Here is a 16416-nt window from a genome sequence, read left to right on the forward strand (position 1 = left end):
ACACAGATAAGATAAGTCCACCTAATTGGGTCTTCCAGCACCTAGATTACCTTTATGTTGATGTTGGGGAGGGACAGGACTGCAATGTTTCCCCCGTATCCGATCCAGATATTCTCCCCGACAGGTGCTATAACAGAGACTGGTAATGGTTGCATCGTCTTACCTGCAAATAGAATACAGAGTTTATTCAAGAGAACTCAGGAGAACCTGTAAAACAGGGGGTCAATTGTCGGGGGGTCAATTGTCGGGGGGTCAATTGTCAGGGGTCAATTGTCGGGGGCTCAATTGTCGGGGGGTTAATTGTCGCCCACCCCTGTAAAACTTGTACAGGTTCTCTTGAATTCTTTACTAAAACCACAACTTTAATCAAAAATTTAATGAACCGTATTAAAAAAGCGTGCAATAAGTAAATTGTGAAGAATGTTTCAGAGGACGCAGTAGGAAACAAACAAGTGTGACAAATTCGTTCACAGCCAATCATCTTTCCAAGTTTTCTGCGTATAGAGTTTTAGAAGTACAGAAATAGTTGCAGATTTGAGAATAAAAACTGCCATAAGATTTTCATGAAGAGAATTAAACAGTTTTCGAATTAGTGCTAATTCTCAATTTAGAGGATTATAACACATGATCCCGCAATCTGAAACACGCAGGCAGTGATCGTTTGTCTTACCGTAACATACGTTGTTCAAAAGGTAGTGCCATTTATCTAAAAAACAAGATATTGTAACCAATATTTAGTTAAAAACAGACCTGTTGAACTTTTGAAAATGAAATTAATTTCGCATAAAAAATTAGGTTTACACATACAAAAACCACGAACAACACAAACATACGTGCACCGTCCACCCACGAGCAGCAACATAAAACTCACCTAACATGACGAGCTTGTAGTTGTTCATGTTCCAGCCGTGACCGTCATCCTTGTATTTGTTGAAGATGGCCACACTGCTGTCCGCGCATCCGACCATTACCACGTTGTGACGCGCAATATGTCTGTGAGGTGTAGTCCGGTCAGGGAGTTGGAATTATAGAACGGCCGCGAAAAGTGGGCCGCAAAAATCTCGAAATTGCAAAATAATTATAATACAAGCTCAAAATTAAGGCCCAGCTTTTTTTCGACAGAGGTGTAGTTTACGTCGCTTTAGTAATTTTAAATTTCTTCATATTTATATTCTCTACTCCGTAATCCGTAGTCCGTACCTTATTTCGAGGATGGAGTCCTTCAACCGGACACGACTGAGAAGTGTTTCAGATTGTTCCATAGATGAGTGTATTGCCACGCTGAAAATAAGTTTAATGTTAAACTTAAAGAAGTTTGGAAAAATCTGAAATAAACTGAACAATTTGTATGTATGATGTTCCAGTAAAAATTGCTATTGGCATTGCTCGTCCAGCGAATAATAGCTAAAATGTCACCCAGACAACACAACAAGTGCTGAATATTTGTAACTCACAATCCGCTTTGAGTGCCAAGCCAGAAGGTTGGTTTGTGAAGGAGGAGGTGATCCGACTGATTAGTGGAGCAATACTCGAAGTTATCGTTAGCACTCCCCATGTCGCTACTCTCATTATCACTATCGCTCATCTCTGCCGTTTCCTTTAGGTTCACCATCTCTGCAGGTTCAAGCAGTCAGGTAATTGAAAATCCGGCAAATCAGGGATTAAGGAAATATGAAACTTTCATGACACAATAAGGGAGTTTAAGGGAATGAAAATGATAAAACAACTTGAACAGTTTTATCTACGCGCCGGTTCGGAGCCACCATAGCTGATTTTTATTTCAAATAACGCATAAAAATGCAGGAAATATACGGCAGATAGTGCGATTCCACATCGCACGCATCTAAATTGTGCATACGATCCAGAATATTTTAAACTCTGAAAATAAGCAACTTTTGTCACCTAGCTCCAGGAGCGGTTCCGCGGCAGGGACGTAAGCTATGCAGATTATAGAAGACTTGGTGGCGACAAATGTCTGCTTAATCTCAGTAGGATTAGCCGGGTCAACTATGTAGACCTCTCCCTGCCCCTCTCTTTCACAGCAAACCTGAGGAGTTTGGACGTTGTCAAGTAACTTGTACGTGTATACTACTGTATAAACTACCCTGGTGACTACCATAGTAACAACCATGGTAACCTAGCTAAGTACTCTGCTTACATTGTAAAACCATATGTCCACGATAAGGTGCTTCCCTGAAAACAACTAAAAGCACCCTCGTGCAGACAACCTTTTGCCCATATCCTGCCACCGGGCTGGAAGAGTTTGAGTAATTTCTTATCACATTTGATTAAAGCACAAGTTTAAAAACGACGGGGCATGCCGTTAATGACAGTAGATTTACAAAATACACAAATTAATGGAATGGGAGAGCTAACTATACAGTCAAAAATACTACAAGTTGTAACTGACTGGTGTATCTTGTTTCAACTATCAGCACCTAAATACGACATGTAAGTACATAATATGCATTCTGATTATTACTAAAGTATAAGAATCCTTAGGAATTGCTATCAGATGCTACTTTTTGTACTTTTGACTCAATCCTTTTAATCTTTACACCTCCAATTAAAAGTACAACTCTCTAAATAATCGCACTGAAAAGGTAAAATTGGTTGCACATCTTCTCTCTAATTATGGCCAGCTCGTGGTACTCAGTCCGCGGAGCTAATGCCACCTGACACTGTACACCGCATTAACGCTGGCGCTGTAACCCGAGACGCTGCACAGCGCGGTGTTCAGTTACCGTCTCTCGTTCGTTCCTTTGCTTTACATGAGTAGCACAGTGCAGCCCACCGTGGCCCAGCCCGACTTGGAGCGGGTTTCCTCCCGACTCAAGGTCGAGCATACAGCCGCTGAAAAGGGAGAGGCGGGGGAAACAACCCCGGCAGAAAGAGACACCAGGAGAGTAAAGGAAGAGGGGAGTGGGGAGCAGGGGGAGTTCTACAGCGAGGAAAAAGTGGTGGAAACTTCGATATCTCCCAAAGAAGCAGCAGAGGTACAGTCCCCCGGGAGACGAGGTGCAGGATACCAGACAACACAAGATAACTACGCAGGATACAATTATGAAGAGAGACGGAAGATGATCAGCAGTCCCACGGAGGAAGAAGCAGCAGCAGCACCAGAGTACGACCAGCAGGGTCACCAATACTACGCTTACAGCCCTCACCTTATGTACCAGGGACCCGGCCAGACGTTCGGGTTTCCTAACCCTCAGATGTACTATAGAGCAGGAGCGGGAGATTACTACTTTGCAGCTTCACAAGGAGGAGTTCCCAGTAGTCCTGCTGCTAACTATCAGCCTTATACTGAGATTTGTCCTAAAAACAGTTACATTCAGCCTCAGAAATATCAACCTCAGAGTCCACCCTTGTCTCCTAACCCTCGTGGGAGGAGTATCACTAAACAGGGGGTTTATAATGTCAACAGCATGATTTCTATCAGATCAGAGAAAAATAATGTTACAGCAGCTTCAGCTATCAAGAAAGTTTTCATCTGGGATTTGGATGAGACTATAATAATATTCCACTCTCTGCTGACGGGAGCTTATGCTGAAACCTATCAGAAAGATGCACAGTCTACAGTAAACCTGGGGCTGAGGATGGAGGATATGATCTTTAACCTAGCAGATACTCATCTCTTTTTCAATGACCTTGAAGAGTGTGACCAAGTTCATATAGAGGATGTAGCAAGCAAGGACACTGGACAGGAGCTTCACAACTACAACTTCAGTGCTGATGGTTTCAGCGCTCCAGCACAACAGGGAGCACTAAACAAGGCAGCTGTAGGAGGGGCAGCCTGGTTCAGGAAACTAGCATTTAGGTACCGTAGAATACGGGAGATTTACACGGCGTGTGCGGATAATGTCAACAAACTCCTCGGACCACAGAAATACCAATCTTGGGTAGAGCTGAGGAATGAGGTGGATTCAATGACAGATAACTGGTTGGGACTGAGCATGCAGGCGTTACAGTTGATCCACCAGCGCCAGGACAGCGTTAACATCCTGGTAACTACAACTCAACTGGTACCAGCACTGGCTAAATGTCTCCTACACGGCCTGGGAGAGATGTTCCCGGTACAGAATATCTACAGTGCTACAGCTATTGGTAAAGAGAGTTGCTTCGAGCGCATTGTGGCCAGGTTCAGCACTAAAGTCACGTATATTGCTATTGGAGATAACGATGATGAGGCTCAAGCAGCGAAACAGCTAGGCTTTCCATTCTGGAGAGTTAGTTGCCATCAGGACTTGACAAACTTGCACGTGGCATTACGGGAAGAATACTTGTAGTCTCTGCAGTGTGTAGCTTATCAAAGGACAATAACAGAGTTAATAGTTTAAGTTATTTGATATGAGAATGAATTTTTAACCTGCATGTACTATTAGAAATACATCTTGATTCGATTATTCACAATTGATTTTGAATTGATATAATTTTAATTGTAAGCAGAGCTTTAAATTAAGATATAATGTGCTATGTAGGGCAATAAAAACTGGTTGGAGCTTGCACTTTAATTTATTCTGGTAAGGTTTCAGTTTTATATTAAATATTAAACGAACAGGATTCAGATATTATTATTTGGTTACAGTTATACGTTGTGTTACAGTTATTAAACTCATTTAATTTGTTCCCCAAAATTGCCCACGATAATAGTTAATTTACACAACTTAAAGGCGAAATTTTGAACACTAGTAGTAGTAAATCTTTCAAAGTACGAAATATCTCTTTAAAAGAGCATCCTAGGCACCTTATAGATATCAAAACGCATAAAAAAGAAAACAAAAACATCAACCATCTTCTAACTTCTTCCACTCCTCCCTATCTAAAGCTAAAAATCTAAGGTCTTCGAAATCAGTCAAATTCTTAAGTCTAATATCAAGATTTCTACTAGTCAAGTCTTTTCTAATAACATCTAATAAGTTTAAACATGGTCTACCCCGTCTCCCTTCCATAAAAATATCAGAATTTATAGCAAATAACATAGAGGTGTATGCTGGTGAGTCTTCCTGTCCTCTTAAGATATGTCCTAACATTCTCCATCGAAACTTAGAGACTCTCACAGACAAGGGAGTGACATAACAACGAGCATAGAGTGCCTCATTAGAAATGAAACACTAATGTGATTAAATTAAGGATGTCCAAAGCAGCAATGTTCTTCAACTATAAACAAATATATCTGATTCTACACTACTGAAAGTACGAAACACTGAACCTAAATCTACCTACCCATGTCATATATCTGGTGGTAAGAGGATCGTCGTCATTTGCAGTCGCACAACACCGCACCAGACTCTTTCTTTCATTGTCAAGAGACCCAAGAGGTCCGCAGTAAATAGGTGCGGGTATACTCTGTATAAAGTCCATGTCTTGGAGACTTTGGGACGCTACATCGTGCGGTAAACTCCACCCTTGTATGAAATGTCTGCTTTGCACTGAAATATGTGTTAATAGTGATTCAAATAACATCCTGGGTTCAATTTAAGTAATTTACAGACTAATTGTCCCAATTATAGTGCGCCGATTTAGATTTGGCGGTTTTTTTGAAATTCTCAGTGGGGTGAGCCAATCAAAATACACAGAAAAACCAATCCAGTTCCTAGTGTTTCTAGTAGAAATACTGAGTGGATCTTTATCATTATTATCGAGTTCTCAAGTTCAACCGCCAATTTTAAATCGTTGCACTATCATAGTAACACAGTAATTAATTTCTAAAACTTACTTGCAGCTTTCTGTCTGGCTAACTTGTTCTTGTTATCTCTGAAAATAGGATTTTGTCGCATAATTTGTTGCTTTGAGACTCGGGTAGACTTTAGATGTGCCTTTTTCTGTAGGTCAGTACTCAGTAAGCAAATTCGCGATTGTGCAATGATTGTACGTGGATTTGTATGCTTTTGTCAACAATTGATAGACAAAAGCAAATCCAATGAATCTTAATGAAAAGCTCACTCTTTTATCATGTCAGGAAGTTTCTTCATTTGCCCAACTGCAACCTTTCTATCATCGGTCATAGGTTCAGACGCGGTCCTTTTTCTGGCGAATAGTCCATTGAACAGTGCCCAGAACTTGCTCTTTTCATTGGTCGTTGATTCTTGTTGTACCTCCACATATCTGGTGCTGAAATAATCAGTCGTTAGTTTAAAGTAAGTAGAGTAAGTTTGTAATAGTATTTAAGTGAAAACAATGGAATAAATGACAATACCACTGCAAACCGCGAAGTAATTTGCAGCGGTTTTGTCATGTCACATGATTGCTCCATTCCTTGGATCGAGTTGATGCGCGCGACGAAAGCGCACATCTTCGCGCGAAGGACATTAGTTTTTAAATGTTCGCTCCTTCCGTTCCAGTACGATTTAAATCAATATTGTGACCGAGCTCAGGGCAAAGTCTGAAATAGGCTGGCAATTTACCTCAAATCCTCTTGTAACTCCAAGTACTTCTCCTTATAAAGGTTCTTCTCTCGTATTACCTTGTCCATCTCAGACCTCGTAAATCGCTTTTCAGAGTTATGGTCTTCCTTGGAAGAATAGCATGAAACACTCGTTATAACTGATAAATAGTTATCCATGCACATAGCACGCACTGTCGAAGTATTTTGACCTTTTATAAACTAAAAGGTCTGACATTAAAGGAACTGTCAAATATTTACTTCTGAGGGTTTGGAGATAAGAGCAGGATGTTGCAACGTACTCATTTGCTTCATCCTCATCTCCATTTCCATAAGTTTCTCGAATATGTTCTTGTTTTCTGATTCGAGGGCTGTGATCTTCTTATCGGAGCCCTCAGTTGTACTGAAATACGTATGGTTATCCAACGGATAAAAAAAGCTTGAGTAAGGAGTTTTGAGGAAAACTATCTGGCTTTTACCACAGCGATTTTCATGGAAATTGTTGGTAAATGGATATTGAGGCTGCTTAGTCCTTATTGGGTGATGTGATAGGCCCGTCAAACCACGTGATACAACCACGTGACACAAGAGAATTTCAGCTAAATGATTTATTAACCATTTCAGTGTTTGTTCTTGCTTCGACATGATGAAATTTCACGAACTATGATCGAATTTCTAGATCATTCACCATAATTTACTGCAGACTTTCAATCTGTGGATCCATAAGCTACAGAATTTTGCAGTATAGCTGCCCTACGAGTTACGAAATCCTGCTAAGCAAGTCAGGTTACTGATAGTGTTATAGATCTGGATACTTGTGGGGAGGTGAAACATATTCCTTTCTAACACGTGACAGCTATTAACCAATCAGCTTCCAGCGTTGACAAATCAAATCCCAGAATCACCGTCAGGTTTCAAAACAAATTTATTTCACCCCAAACGTGAAAGTAAACATAAAACATGTAAAAGAATATATAAATCTATAAAACCTCTGTGTTCGACATTCTTTTATACGCTACAGTGAATCTATCAAAAAATACTCATCCAATTTTCGTACCTCTCGCTTTGCTGTAGTTTAGTAAGTAGTTCGTTGTTATCTTTCATCAACTTATTCCTGAGAAAAGTTTGTTCATTATCAATTCAATCATGCGAAATTAAAGTTTAGCATTATTGTCTGTCTGTTTCTAACGAGGTGTCAACATTTTCGATTCTATCCAATCTCATTAAACAGGTGGTTTGAGAGATACAACTAGCCCATTTTGGAAGCAAGAAAAGTGCACTGCTCAGTAGTAGGCAGCTAGAAGTGCTCGTCACCAAGTGAGCGTAAATAAAATAGCCCGGAGCTAGAAAAGTCATGCGTTGCTGCAAAATCTACCCAAGTTAAAGATGTGGCTACTAAGACGATTATCACCCTGCGATGTTTGAAAGAAATGGAATGTGAAAATGACGTAAGGTGGCTTGCTGTGAATTGGTCGTAGTAAGAGAATGGCACGTAGTTGTGAAAGGATAATTTCTCTGTGGTACTTTCCTTGTGTATGCAAACCACGAGTCACGACTGTGTTCGAGATTTCGGGTGTAAGTGCGTACTGAAGCGGTGCCACAGACCACGAGTATTCATTTATATTTTCTCTATTTTCTCATATTACTCGGTATGCTCCACATGGGGCCTGTAGTGAGTGTAGAGTGATGTCTCCCGCATGGACGTATGGCGGGAAGTATCGCCACAACCACGTGCCATTTTCACTTACAAAACACGACACTGTCAAAGGTTGAATGAGTGCAAAGTGAAGTGGCAATGCCCCCGCAATGGTTTTGAGGAATGTGATGATGGAAGATGCACAGAAGAGAACTGACAGTCAAGTGGTAAGCCATACTCAGTATCTTACAGGACATCTTGCTGTGTTTTGTAAAGTATCTCAACGGTCACATCGTACTCAGGATACAGCTGTTCGTATATCTCCTTTTCTGTGAGTGTGGTGTAGGAGGAGCAGGTAGAGGAGGAGGAGGGGGAGGAGGAGGAGCTTCGGGAGTTTGAAGGTGATCTTGGAGAAGGTGACACGATTCTCTGGTTGAAAGGGAAACGTTCTTCGTGGAGGCTCTCAAAATAGTCCAGAATATTAGTTTTAGTTACTGTTCTGCTCACGTTAGACCTTGAACTGTCATCTAGAAATGAAAATACTTCGTTGACAAAGTTCTCGTCACTCGTTGGAGTTGGTATGTTAGGTTTTTCAGGCTCACGCCGGTTTTGTTTCGTTGTTTCTTCAAGTGCCGTCAAAGGTAGACTACTCGATTTTTCAAGACCTACAATGTCCGGTTTATTTGGTATCTCGTCCTGTCTTTCCAGTGCTAATCTGAGGATTCCTTCTAGCTCATTCAGCGTCTCTAATAATTGTTCTTTTACTTGACCCTGGTTATTGTCTGTATTTTCAGAGCCAGATCCCGCAAACACAGAATGATTTAAACCTTGTTTAATGTCAGATATGGCTGTGAGTTGAGAGTTTGTCTTTGTTTGGACACAACAACACTGAACCCCAGCTTCAGCAACACGAGGCTGTGAAGTGACCCCACCTTCAGCAACACTAGGTTGAGAAGGGACGTTAAGGTCAGTCAGACCAGTCTGTGTCAGTTTGTCAGTTCGAACAGTCAGGTCCCTGAGGTATGTAGGTATTATAGATACACCGCACTATCGGATACAGGGAATTCTATAATCATATTGCTACTGCTAGGGTCGGATTACATTAAATGTTATGAAATAGATGGATGTATTTGTTCGCTATAATTACTGCACCGTGGGACTCAAGCCAGCTCTTATTTCTTTCTCAGCACTTCACAAAGCAAGGTAGTTAAATAGTTTCTCTAAATAGTTAAATAGTTTCCTATAATCGGGCTGAAGGAATTTAATAACTCACCTTAAAAACTCCAAGTCCTGCTTTTCTTTTAACAGTGATTGCATCTCATTATCACCTGCTGCAAGGGAAAGACACTTCAGATCGGAAAAAATTCTCACAATTCTAAAATAATATTATACTGTAGACAGCATTTCTCTCTGTAGACAGAGAGATTATACTGTAGACAGCATTTAATATATAAACTGTTCTCGCCGTTATAATTAAAAATAAACTACTAGTAGATAGAGATCTTTAGTAAATTAGAAGAACACAGGCAGTTTACAAACCACTAAAAACTGAGCTACGCCTCGAAGAAGGCTCGGAGAGAAAGTCTGTAGCTTCTTGGATGAGAGCTTGGTGCTTTGCAGGACTCGATACTCTGTCCAAAAAGAAAAGGTTTCATATTTCGAGTATTCCATGATCACGTGTGCAGTGTACATTGAGAAGCAAGTAATATGTATCGTAAGATCAAAGAATTATTGACTCAAAGTAAAAGAGATTTTGTGGCCAATGAAAATTGCACTCCCCAAATCTGAATCATTGTTTTATAATAGAAAACACAAATTGTTGTAGATTGCATTTGCACATATTGCAACATATTCTTTAAAATAACTAAATTGATTCGCACAGCGACTCAAGCTTCCAACAATCAACTTGAAAGTATCAAGGTTATCAGACAATACACATCTCAGGGTTTAATCTCCCTCTTACCCGACAGGAATTCCATTAAGTTCATCAAACAAGTTCTGAGTATTAGCAGGCTGGGACAGGACGTTCTGTAAACCGTCCAGTTCATCATCCAGCTCCTCCTCACTCTCACACCTCATCATACTGTGGTTAGTGTTCAGTGCAAACAGAGAGAATTAAACTGGTCACGTAAATTACTTGATTGTGAAATATAATATTCACTGATATGAAATTTACATAGATAGATTGAATCGCTTACCCAATGAAAAGTGGATAATAAATGCTATAATATAAAATATATATATTATTTATTGCAACTCTGTTGTTAATTGTTGTAGTCAGCATTGTGTATGGGATGGAAGTGCTTTTGAACCAGGTGTAGCCAGTCCACACCCTGTCCCCATAATATGAAGGACTTGTTCTGTTCTAAATGAATAAGCTCGAATATCCTGGAATTGATTAGTGGCCAGGCGAGTTCATGAGGCAGCTACAACCACATTCCGATGTGGTGATATAACTACATTCCAGTGTGGTTAAGTACCCACCTGCGTGTAGGAGCTCGCTCCAAGCTGAACTCCTCCTCAACCTCCGCTACTCCGCTGATATCCTCCTCCTCCTGAGTGGAGATCAAGGTATATAATCCGCTAGTGTTTTTAATATTGTCTATTGTTATTGTTTTTTCAAATACAATAAAATAGGCAGAAAGTGCACTGTCAAATTTACCCAGGAAATACTTTATCGACGTTTATTTAAACGGACCAAACTGAGAGCGACTGAAATTGTGGTGGCCTAATTATTGGCAATGAAGCACTGATAAGGTGCTGTGAAATATTTTCCCTGTACCTGGAACTTGTTGGATACGTCGAGAATCTCATCTGAGGTGAAGTTCTGCATTTTAACAGGTGTACTTGTAAATACTCTATCTGTACATGTAGGGTAATCATTATGTTAGTGTGACCATATAAGGTAATATTGGCTGGTTAGTGTGACCATATAAGGCAATATTGGCTGGTTAGTGTGACCATATAAGGTAATACTATGATAAGTGGGATCAGTACACACTGTACAGTGTACAAGCTGTCACAAAGAGCAGGGTGGCATATCTCTCTCTTAATAATTAGCATGGCACGCAGCACATTGCAGACATGATATCAGTAGAATTTATCAAACTGTCATAACTAGCTTCTCTGATACAAATCCCTCGTGTACAGATACCTTTAAAATTTGTAATACGATATACATTACTATTCCAATTTCATCTCTACTTTTATCAAAATGCACAGGCATGGAAAAGGAATTTTAAAAGAACCTGAAGGGGGTTTGAGGATGGGAGTTCTCTCCTCTGCTTTGGAGTTGTTCTGTTCGATAACCAGGGATTGTTCTCGAACTGTCTTCTTTGTTTTTACCAGCTGTTGAACTGTCTGCAGATTATATCGTGGTTTAGCATACTCAGCATATTTAGCATATTTAGCATATTTAGCATATTTAGCATACCAGCTTAGATCATACTCTATAAAGTCTGGAACAAGGAAGTTTACAGCAAAGATGACTTTATTTGTAACCACAAAATCGCTGTAATTGTGCATAACATCTGGCTGTTTACATTTACTGAATAAGAGCGGAGTCAGTTATACATATCATTATGAAGGATCTACAAGTATATGTATTATTAAGTGTACAAGTACTAAAGAGTCCTGTTATGATGTGTAACTCACAGTGTGTATAACTTAATAGTAAGTAACATTGTATATATCATTAATCAGTTAAACTCAATTAAAATCAATGAGACTTTTTGGGAAAACCAGACATTTAAGCTGAATGGTTATTTGCCACGTGTAAATGAAGTAAGTAAAGTGTGATAAGATAGCATTGTTTGCAAGCACGCCACCAAAGATCTGATGTATTAGGTGAACCGGCAGTACAGACCTACCTATGTGACCTATGTTGAGTTTCGTCAAGACTTGACGGGGCCATCACATCTTCTGACCACCCCATAGCGAAGTAGAGTCTCGCTCGTTGCGCCAGCACAGCAGAGAGTTGGTATTTGGAGGAGTATATCCCCTGATCGGCGGCTTATCAGGGAGAGACAACATGAACTTTGTGAGCTTATCTTTGAAGTGCTCTAGATCTTGAATGACATTCAGATGGTAGGGGATTGCATTCCAACTCATTTGACAACTCTGCAAATGAGTTGTCAAACAAGGTGAGGTTTGCTGTTGAACTGGTTCTACGTTTTGATGGAATTACTGCAAGGTTTCCAAGCCTTGGGCGTGAAACAAATAGAACGTTCAGATCATTGCTGGTCTTTCCGTGGAGGATTTTCCACATATGGAGAATGATGAATCGCTCCCGCCTTCGTTGAAGAGACATCAGAGATAGATAGACCAGGCGATCCCAGTAGTGGAGATCGCGCATTCCTGATATTCTGGCGGTGAATGCTTTCTGTACACTCTCCAGTTCTTGGATATCGCTGATTTTTGAGGGATGCCATAATGGACAGCAATATTCAATCAGACTTCGAACCATTGATTTGTATAGCGTCAGCATGATGGAGTGAGATCGTGTGTGAAATACACTGAGAACCCATGATGCTTTTTGGCGAGCTTTATCTGCAATGGCTCGTATGTGAGGGGACCAAGAGAGATCACTTGACACTATGACGCCTAAATCCCTGAGCTGATGTATTGGCTCAAGTATGGTGTCTTTGGAAACTGAGTATTGATAGTGTTCAACCACAAATGGAAGTTCAGATAGTACATATTGGTGGTTGAATTTATGACACATGTACTCAAATTTGTCTTTGTGAAGGGCCATACTATTTCTTTCAGACCAGTCAATGACATTTTGCAGATCTTCTTGGAGGAGCTTGACGTCATGCTCCGATTTGATAGCAATGGATATGCGAGTGTCATCAGCAAAACATCGAATTATAGAGTGCATGATACAATGTTCGATATCATTGATAAAAATCAAGAAAAGGATCGGCCCCAAAACCGTACCTTGTGGAACTCCGCTGATTATCAGTGCAAGGATGGACAGATGACCGTCAACAACAACTGCTTGTTTCCGGTCTGAGAGGAAAGATTCTATCCACTTTATGATTTTAGGATGGATTCCATAGAGTTGGAGCTTTCTCAGTAGGAGTTTGTGATCGACTTTATCGAAAGCCTTGGCATAGTCGAGGTATATTGAATCAAAATCTGAATTGTTGCTCAGAGAATCCAAAACGTCATCAAAATGGTGGAGAAGTTGAGTAAGGCAACTCCGGCCAGATCTAAATCCGTGCTGCTTACTACATATGAGGTTATTGATCTCCAAATAGTTAACCAGCTTTTTTCTTATCACCCTCTCGTATACTTTAACCACATGAGAGGTGAGTGATATAGGTCGGTAGTTAGCTGGTTTGGCTCGACTATCCTTCTTGTGGAGAGGAAATACGTGTGAGAACTTATAGAAACTAGGGACCTCCCCAGTAACTAAAGAGCGGGACCAGATGATGTGCATTGGTTCTGCTAGGGCTTTCTTACAGCTGTACAAGGTTCATGTGTATTTCACTGTATTATTCACATGTATTTGGTATTGTAGGGACAGTGCTCAATAACTGACAACAAAGGAAAAACTTTTCCTGTTTCGTCACGTGACACATATTTTGAAGTTTTCTCTGATTTATAACAGTATAACAGCTATGGTCAGCAATTAAACGGCTAGTACACTGCACATAAATGGTAAAGTTGTCCAACCTAAAAAGGCATATACGGTAATATTGCCATGGTAACATTACCATATACAGTAATATTGTCATGGTAACAGTGCACTAGCCACATGTAGTGTTTACTGTGTATGAGATTAGACGATTGTCGCAGTGATTTAACAAGCAGTAAAATCGTGCTAAAATAGCCTGGTTTATTATTGTAACATCTAAGTAGTAAATATTTGTATTTATCGTGCCAGCAGATCAGCAATTAACTGTAAATAACATCGTACTAACTACTAATAATTCTAAGTGTGATCATGCTTCATGCTAATGTTTGAGATGTATATGTTTGAGATGTGTGTGTGTGTGTGTGTGTGTGTAAGATGGATGTTTTCTAAATATGTAGATTTCTAATCGGTGTTATCCTTCAAGTTTAGCACGCTTTAAGTGTGGCAAAATAAGGTAGAAAGTAGTTCTCAGTAGGGAATACTAGAAATAACTATGAAGCATTAGAAAGTATAAGGAAGCACTAGAACGCATTAGGAAGTATCAGGAATTTCTAGTAGGTATGTAAGAAGTAGGACGGAAGTGTAGAATGACTACTCACGTCGATATGTCGCCGCTCCAGGTCTCTGTGATCCTTCTCCAACACCACCATTCTGCCTTCCAAACTCTGAACTGTAAATAATAAATCACGTACTAATTCTGAGTGACGTAATTCTTAAGCGGTTGGACCTTTGCCAGATTCTTGAGCTGGAGCTTGGTCAGATTTAAATATTTAAACATGGTGGTTTAAGAGCATAATTCCCCACATAATAATATTTAGAGTATAGGGATTAGGGACAAAAGGATTTCGCGATTATTTTGGCCAAAATTCGCGATACCGCGATTTTTAACAGACTATACATTAAACTTTGCATAAAATTTGTCGCAAATAATGGGAAAAATCGCGATTCTGTACATGCCGCGATTTCCTTTTGTCCCTGATAGGGATGTTTTACTTCAACAATGTCTTCTCGTCACTGTGAACAATATTACGATAATAGATATCGGCAATAACTAAGGCCTTAGAAGAATTTTTAGAACGTTTACTAGAACGTATGCCCGTCCTCTCAACTCCTCAGAAAAAGGAAATTAGTTTTATGTTACACGCGGCATTCCGAACATATCATCCATCATGCGTATAATTCATAATATAATATACTTATATACACTAAACATACGTGACAATCTCTACTCGTCAAAGTTTATTACATTCTACAGTACGGTGTTTCCGTGTTTAGTGTACTTTCAGAAGTCGAAGAGACGAGAAAAATCCTACACATGAAATGAAATACCGACTTATCAAATGTACGCGGAATTTTCTAGATCAAATTACCTCTCAGTTAACATGTCAAATAGATTAATTTGATAAATAATAATGTAAATAAAAACGGAAATAAATGTAAATAAACGACATGGTCACGTACGAATTTTATGACATCGCATATTTTAGGATCCCGTGTAAGTTAAGGTAGAGTTGACTCAACAAGTAAATACAGTAAACCACGATTTACCGCGGAGTTTGGGGAAAGGAAACAACCGCGGTAAATCGGGGTTTGCGGTAAATCAGAGTTTTGTTTGTTCACTTTATGCTATTAAACCCTACTTAGGGGAAGGAAATAGCCGCGGTAAATCGGGGTTTGAGGTAAATCGGAGCGCGGTAAATCGGGATTTTACTGTACATGTAGCATGCAATGAAAATGTATCACAGATTGAATATTAAACATACTGTATTCTTTTTTTGAGGAGAGATTCAGGGTCATAGACTTGTTTAGAGAATGCAGTTGCTCGTGTTGATCTGACAATCTTTTCTTTTGGGTTTCCAGGGTTTCTTCAGAACAAGTTTTCTCCTGTGGAATGTTGTTGTTAACTGACAGCTTAACTCTATTAATACTACAATTATTGTTCAACAGAATTTAAATGAAACAAATCTTTTGGCAGGTTTCAAGAAAGAATTATGGTTTGTACCAGTTTTTCTTTAAGTTTTGATTTTTTTTAACTGGTAGGATTTACGTCTAAATAAATATTGAACCACAGTTCTATCATGAGCAGTAAGATAACTATATATTTAGATTCGACTATAAAGAGTATCTAATCTTTCAGTACGCATCCTCCAGTGCAGTAATAACTACATTATATAATACATAGATTATTAAAAAATAATTCATGCATGTGTTGCAATTTGATATTTCATTCTTTTATTCATTCAGTTAAAGAAACTTTGATGGTATTGTTTGAAAAAGTACAAGCCTATGAAACAATATAAGATTGCTCTGCACTTGGTATTGTGCAAACTCCAACACATAGATTATAGAAAGAACAAGAAAGAAAATACAGTATTTATTACCCTGCTTTTATGTAACAACTAGTAAAACAAATAATCACAGTACTTGGATTTTTAGGCATTGCCCCAATGAGTTATCCCTATAAATTGTACTTGGTACCTCTGCATTTGTAGGCTTTGGATAAATTATAATTCCTCTGATACAATAATTCAGCTAGAACAACAGTCATTTGCATAGCAACAGGAATCTAAACCTCTTCAATTAGTTCTCTTAGTTGTCTCTGTCGTTTCATCTCTTGTTTTGTCTGGGAGAGTTCATCACGGAGCTCTTCTATTGCTAGGACAGCCTCATCGCACTCCAGGAAGGCAATATCAAGCTCCTCCAACACGCTGACTATTAGGGGCATCAATTCTGCTATCACCTGAACAGTGAGTA

General features: G+C 39.4%; 2 protein-coding genes across 5 annotated transcripts in view; one reads left to right on the forward strand and one right to left on the reverse strand.

Annotated features, from left to right (window-relative positions):
- The window catches only part of LOC134823543 (JNK-interacting protein 3-like), a 38044-nt gene that overhangs the window by 14200 nt on the left and 7428 nt on the right, over window positions 1-16416 (reverse strand). The window contains exons 2-23 of one of the 4 annotated variants that reach the window (XM_063835059.1): window positions 16235-16402; window positions 15426-15546; window positions 14262-14332; window positions 11270-11381; window positions 10804-10883; window positions 10506-10576; window positions 9985-10104; window positions 9561-9652; window positions 9295-9352; window positions 8272-9036; window positions 7443-7499; window positions 6647-6788; window positions 6408-6514; window positions 5947-6114; window positions 5720-5757; window positions 5227-5432; window positions 1903-2047; window positions 1455-1614; window positions 1201-1281; window positions 872-993; window positions 671-706; window positions 51-163 (exon numbers count right to left, since the gene is read on the reverse strand). In XM_063835059.1, the coding sequence (XP_063691129.1) occupies window positions 51-163; window positions 671-706; window positions 872-993; window positions 1201-1281; window positions 1455-1614; window positions 1903-2047; window positions 5227-5432; window positions 5720-5757; window positions 5947-6114; window positions 6408-6514; window positions 6647-6788; window positions 7443-7499; window positions 8272-9036; window positions 9295-9352; window positions 9561-9652; window positions 9985-10104; window positions 10506-10576; window positions 10804-10883; window positions 11270-11381; window positions 14262-14332; window positions 15426-15546; window positions 16235-16402 (3033 nt within the window). The remainder of the gene's footprint in view (window positions 1-50; window positions 164-670; window positions 707-871; window positions 994-1200; window positions 1282-1454; window positions 1615-1902; window positions 2048-5226; window positions 5433-5719; window positions 5758-5946; window positions 6115-6407; window positions 6515-6646; window positions 6789-7442; window positions 7500-8271; window positions 9037-9294; window positions 9353-9560; window positions 9653-9984; window positions 10105-10505; window positions 10577-10803; window positions 10884-11269; window positions 11382-14261; window positions 14333-15425; window positions 15547-16234; window positions 16403-16416) is intronic. The other 3 variants (XM_063835060.1, XM_063835061.1, XM_063835062.1) reach the window with 3 other exon arrangements.
- On the forward strand, window positions 2729-4611 carry LOC134823545 (eyes absent homolog 1-like). Its single transcript, XM_063835065.1, has one exon. The coding sequence runs from the start codon at window positions 2772-2774 to the stop codon at window positions 4287-4289; it is 1518 nt and encodes a 505-aa protein (XP_063691135.1). The 5' UTR covers window positions 2729-2771; the 3' UTR covers window positions 4290-4611.

Source organism: Bolinopsis microptera, chromosome 11 (assembly GCF_026151205.1).
Source record: "Bolinopsis microptera isolate Bmic1 chromosome 11, MBARI_Bmic_1.0, whole genome shotgun sequence".
In the NCBI taxonomy this organism is placed as follows: Eukaryota; Metazoa; Ctenophora; class Tentaculata; order Lobata; family Bolinopsidae; genus Bolinopsis; species Bolinopsis microptera.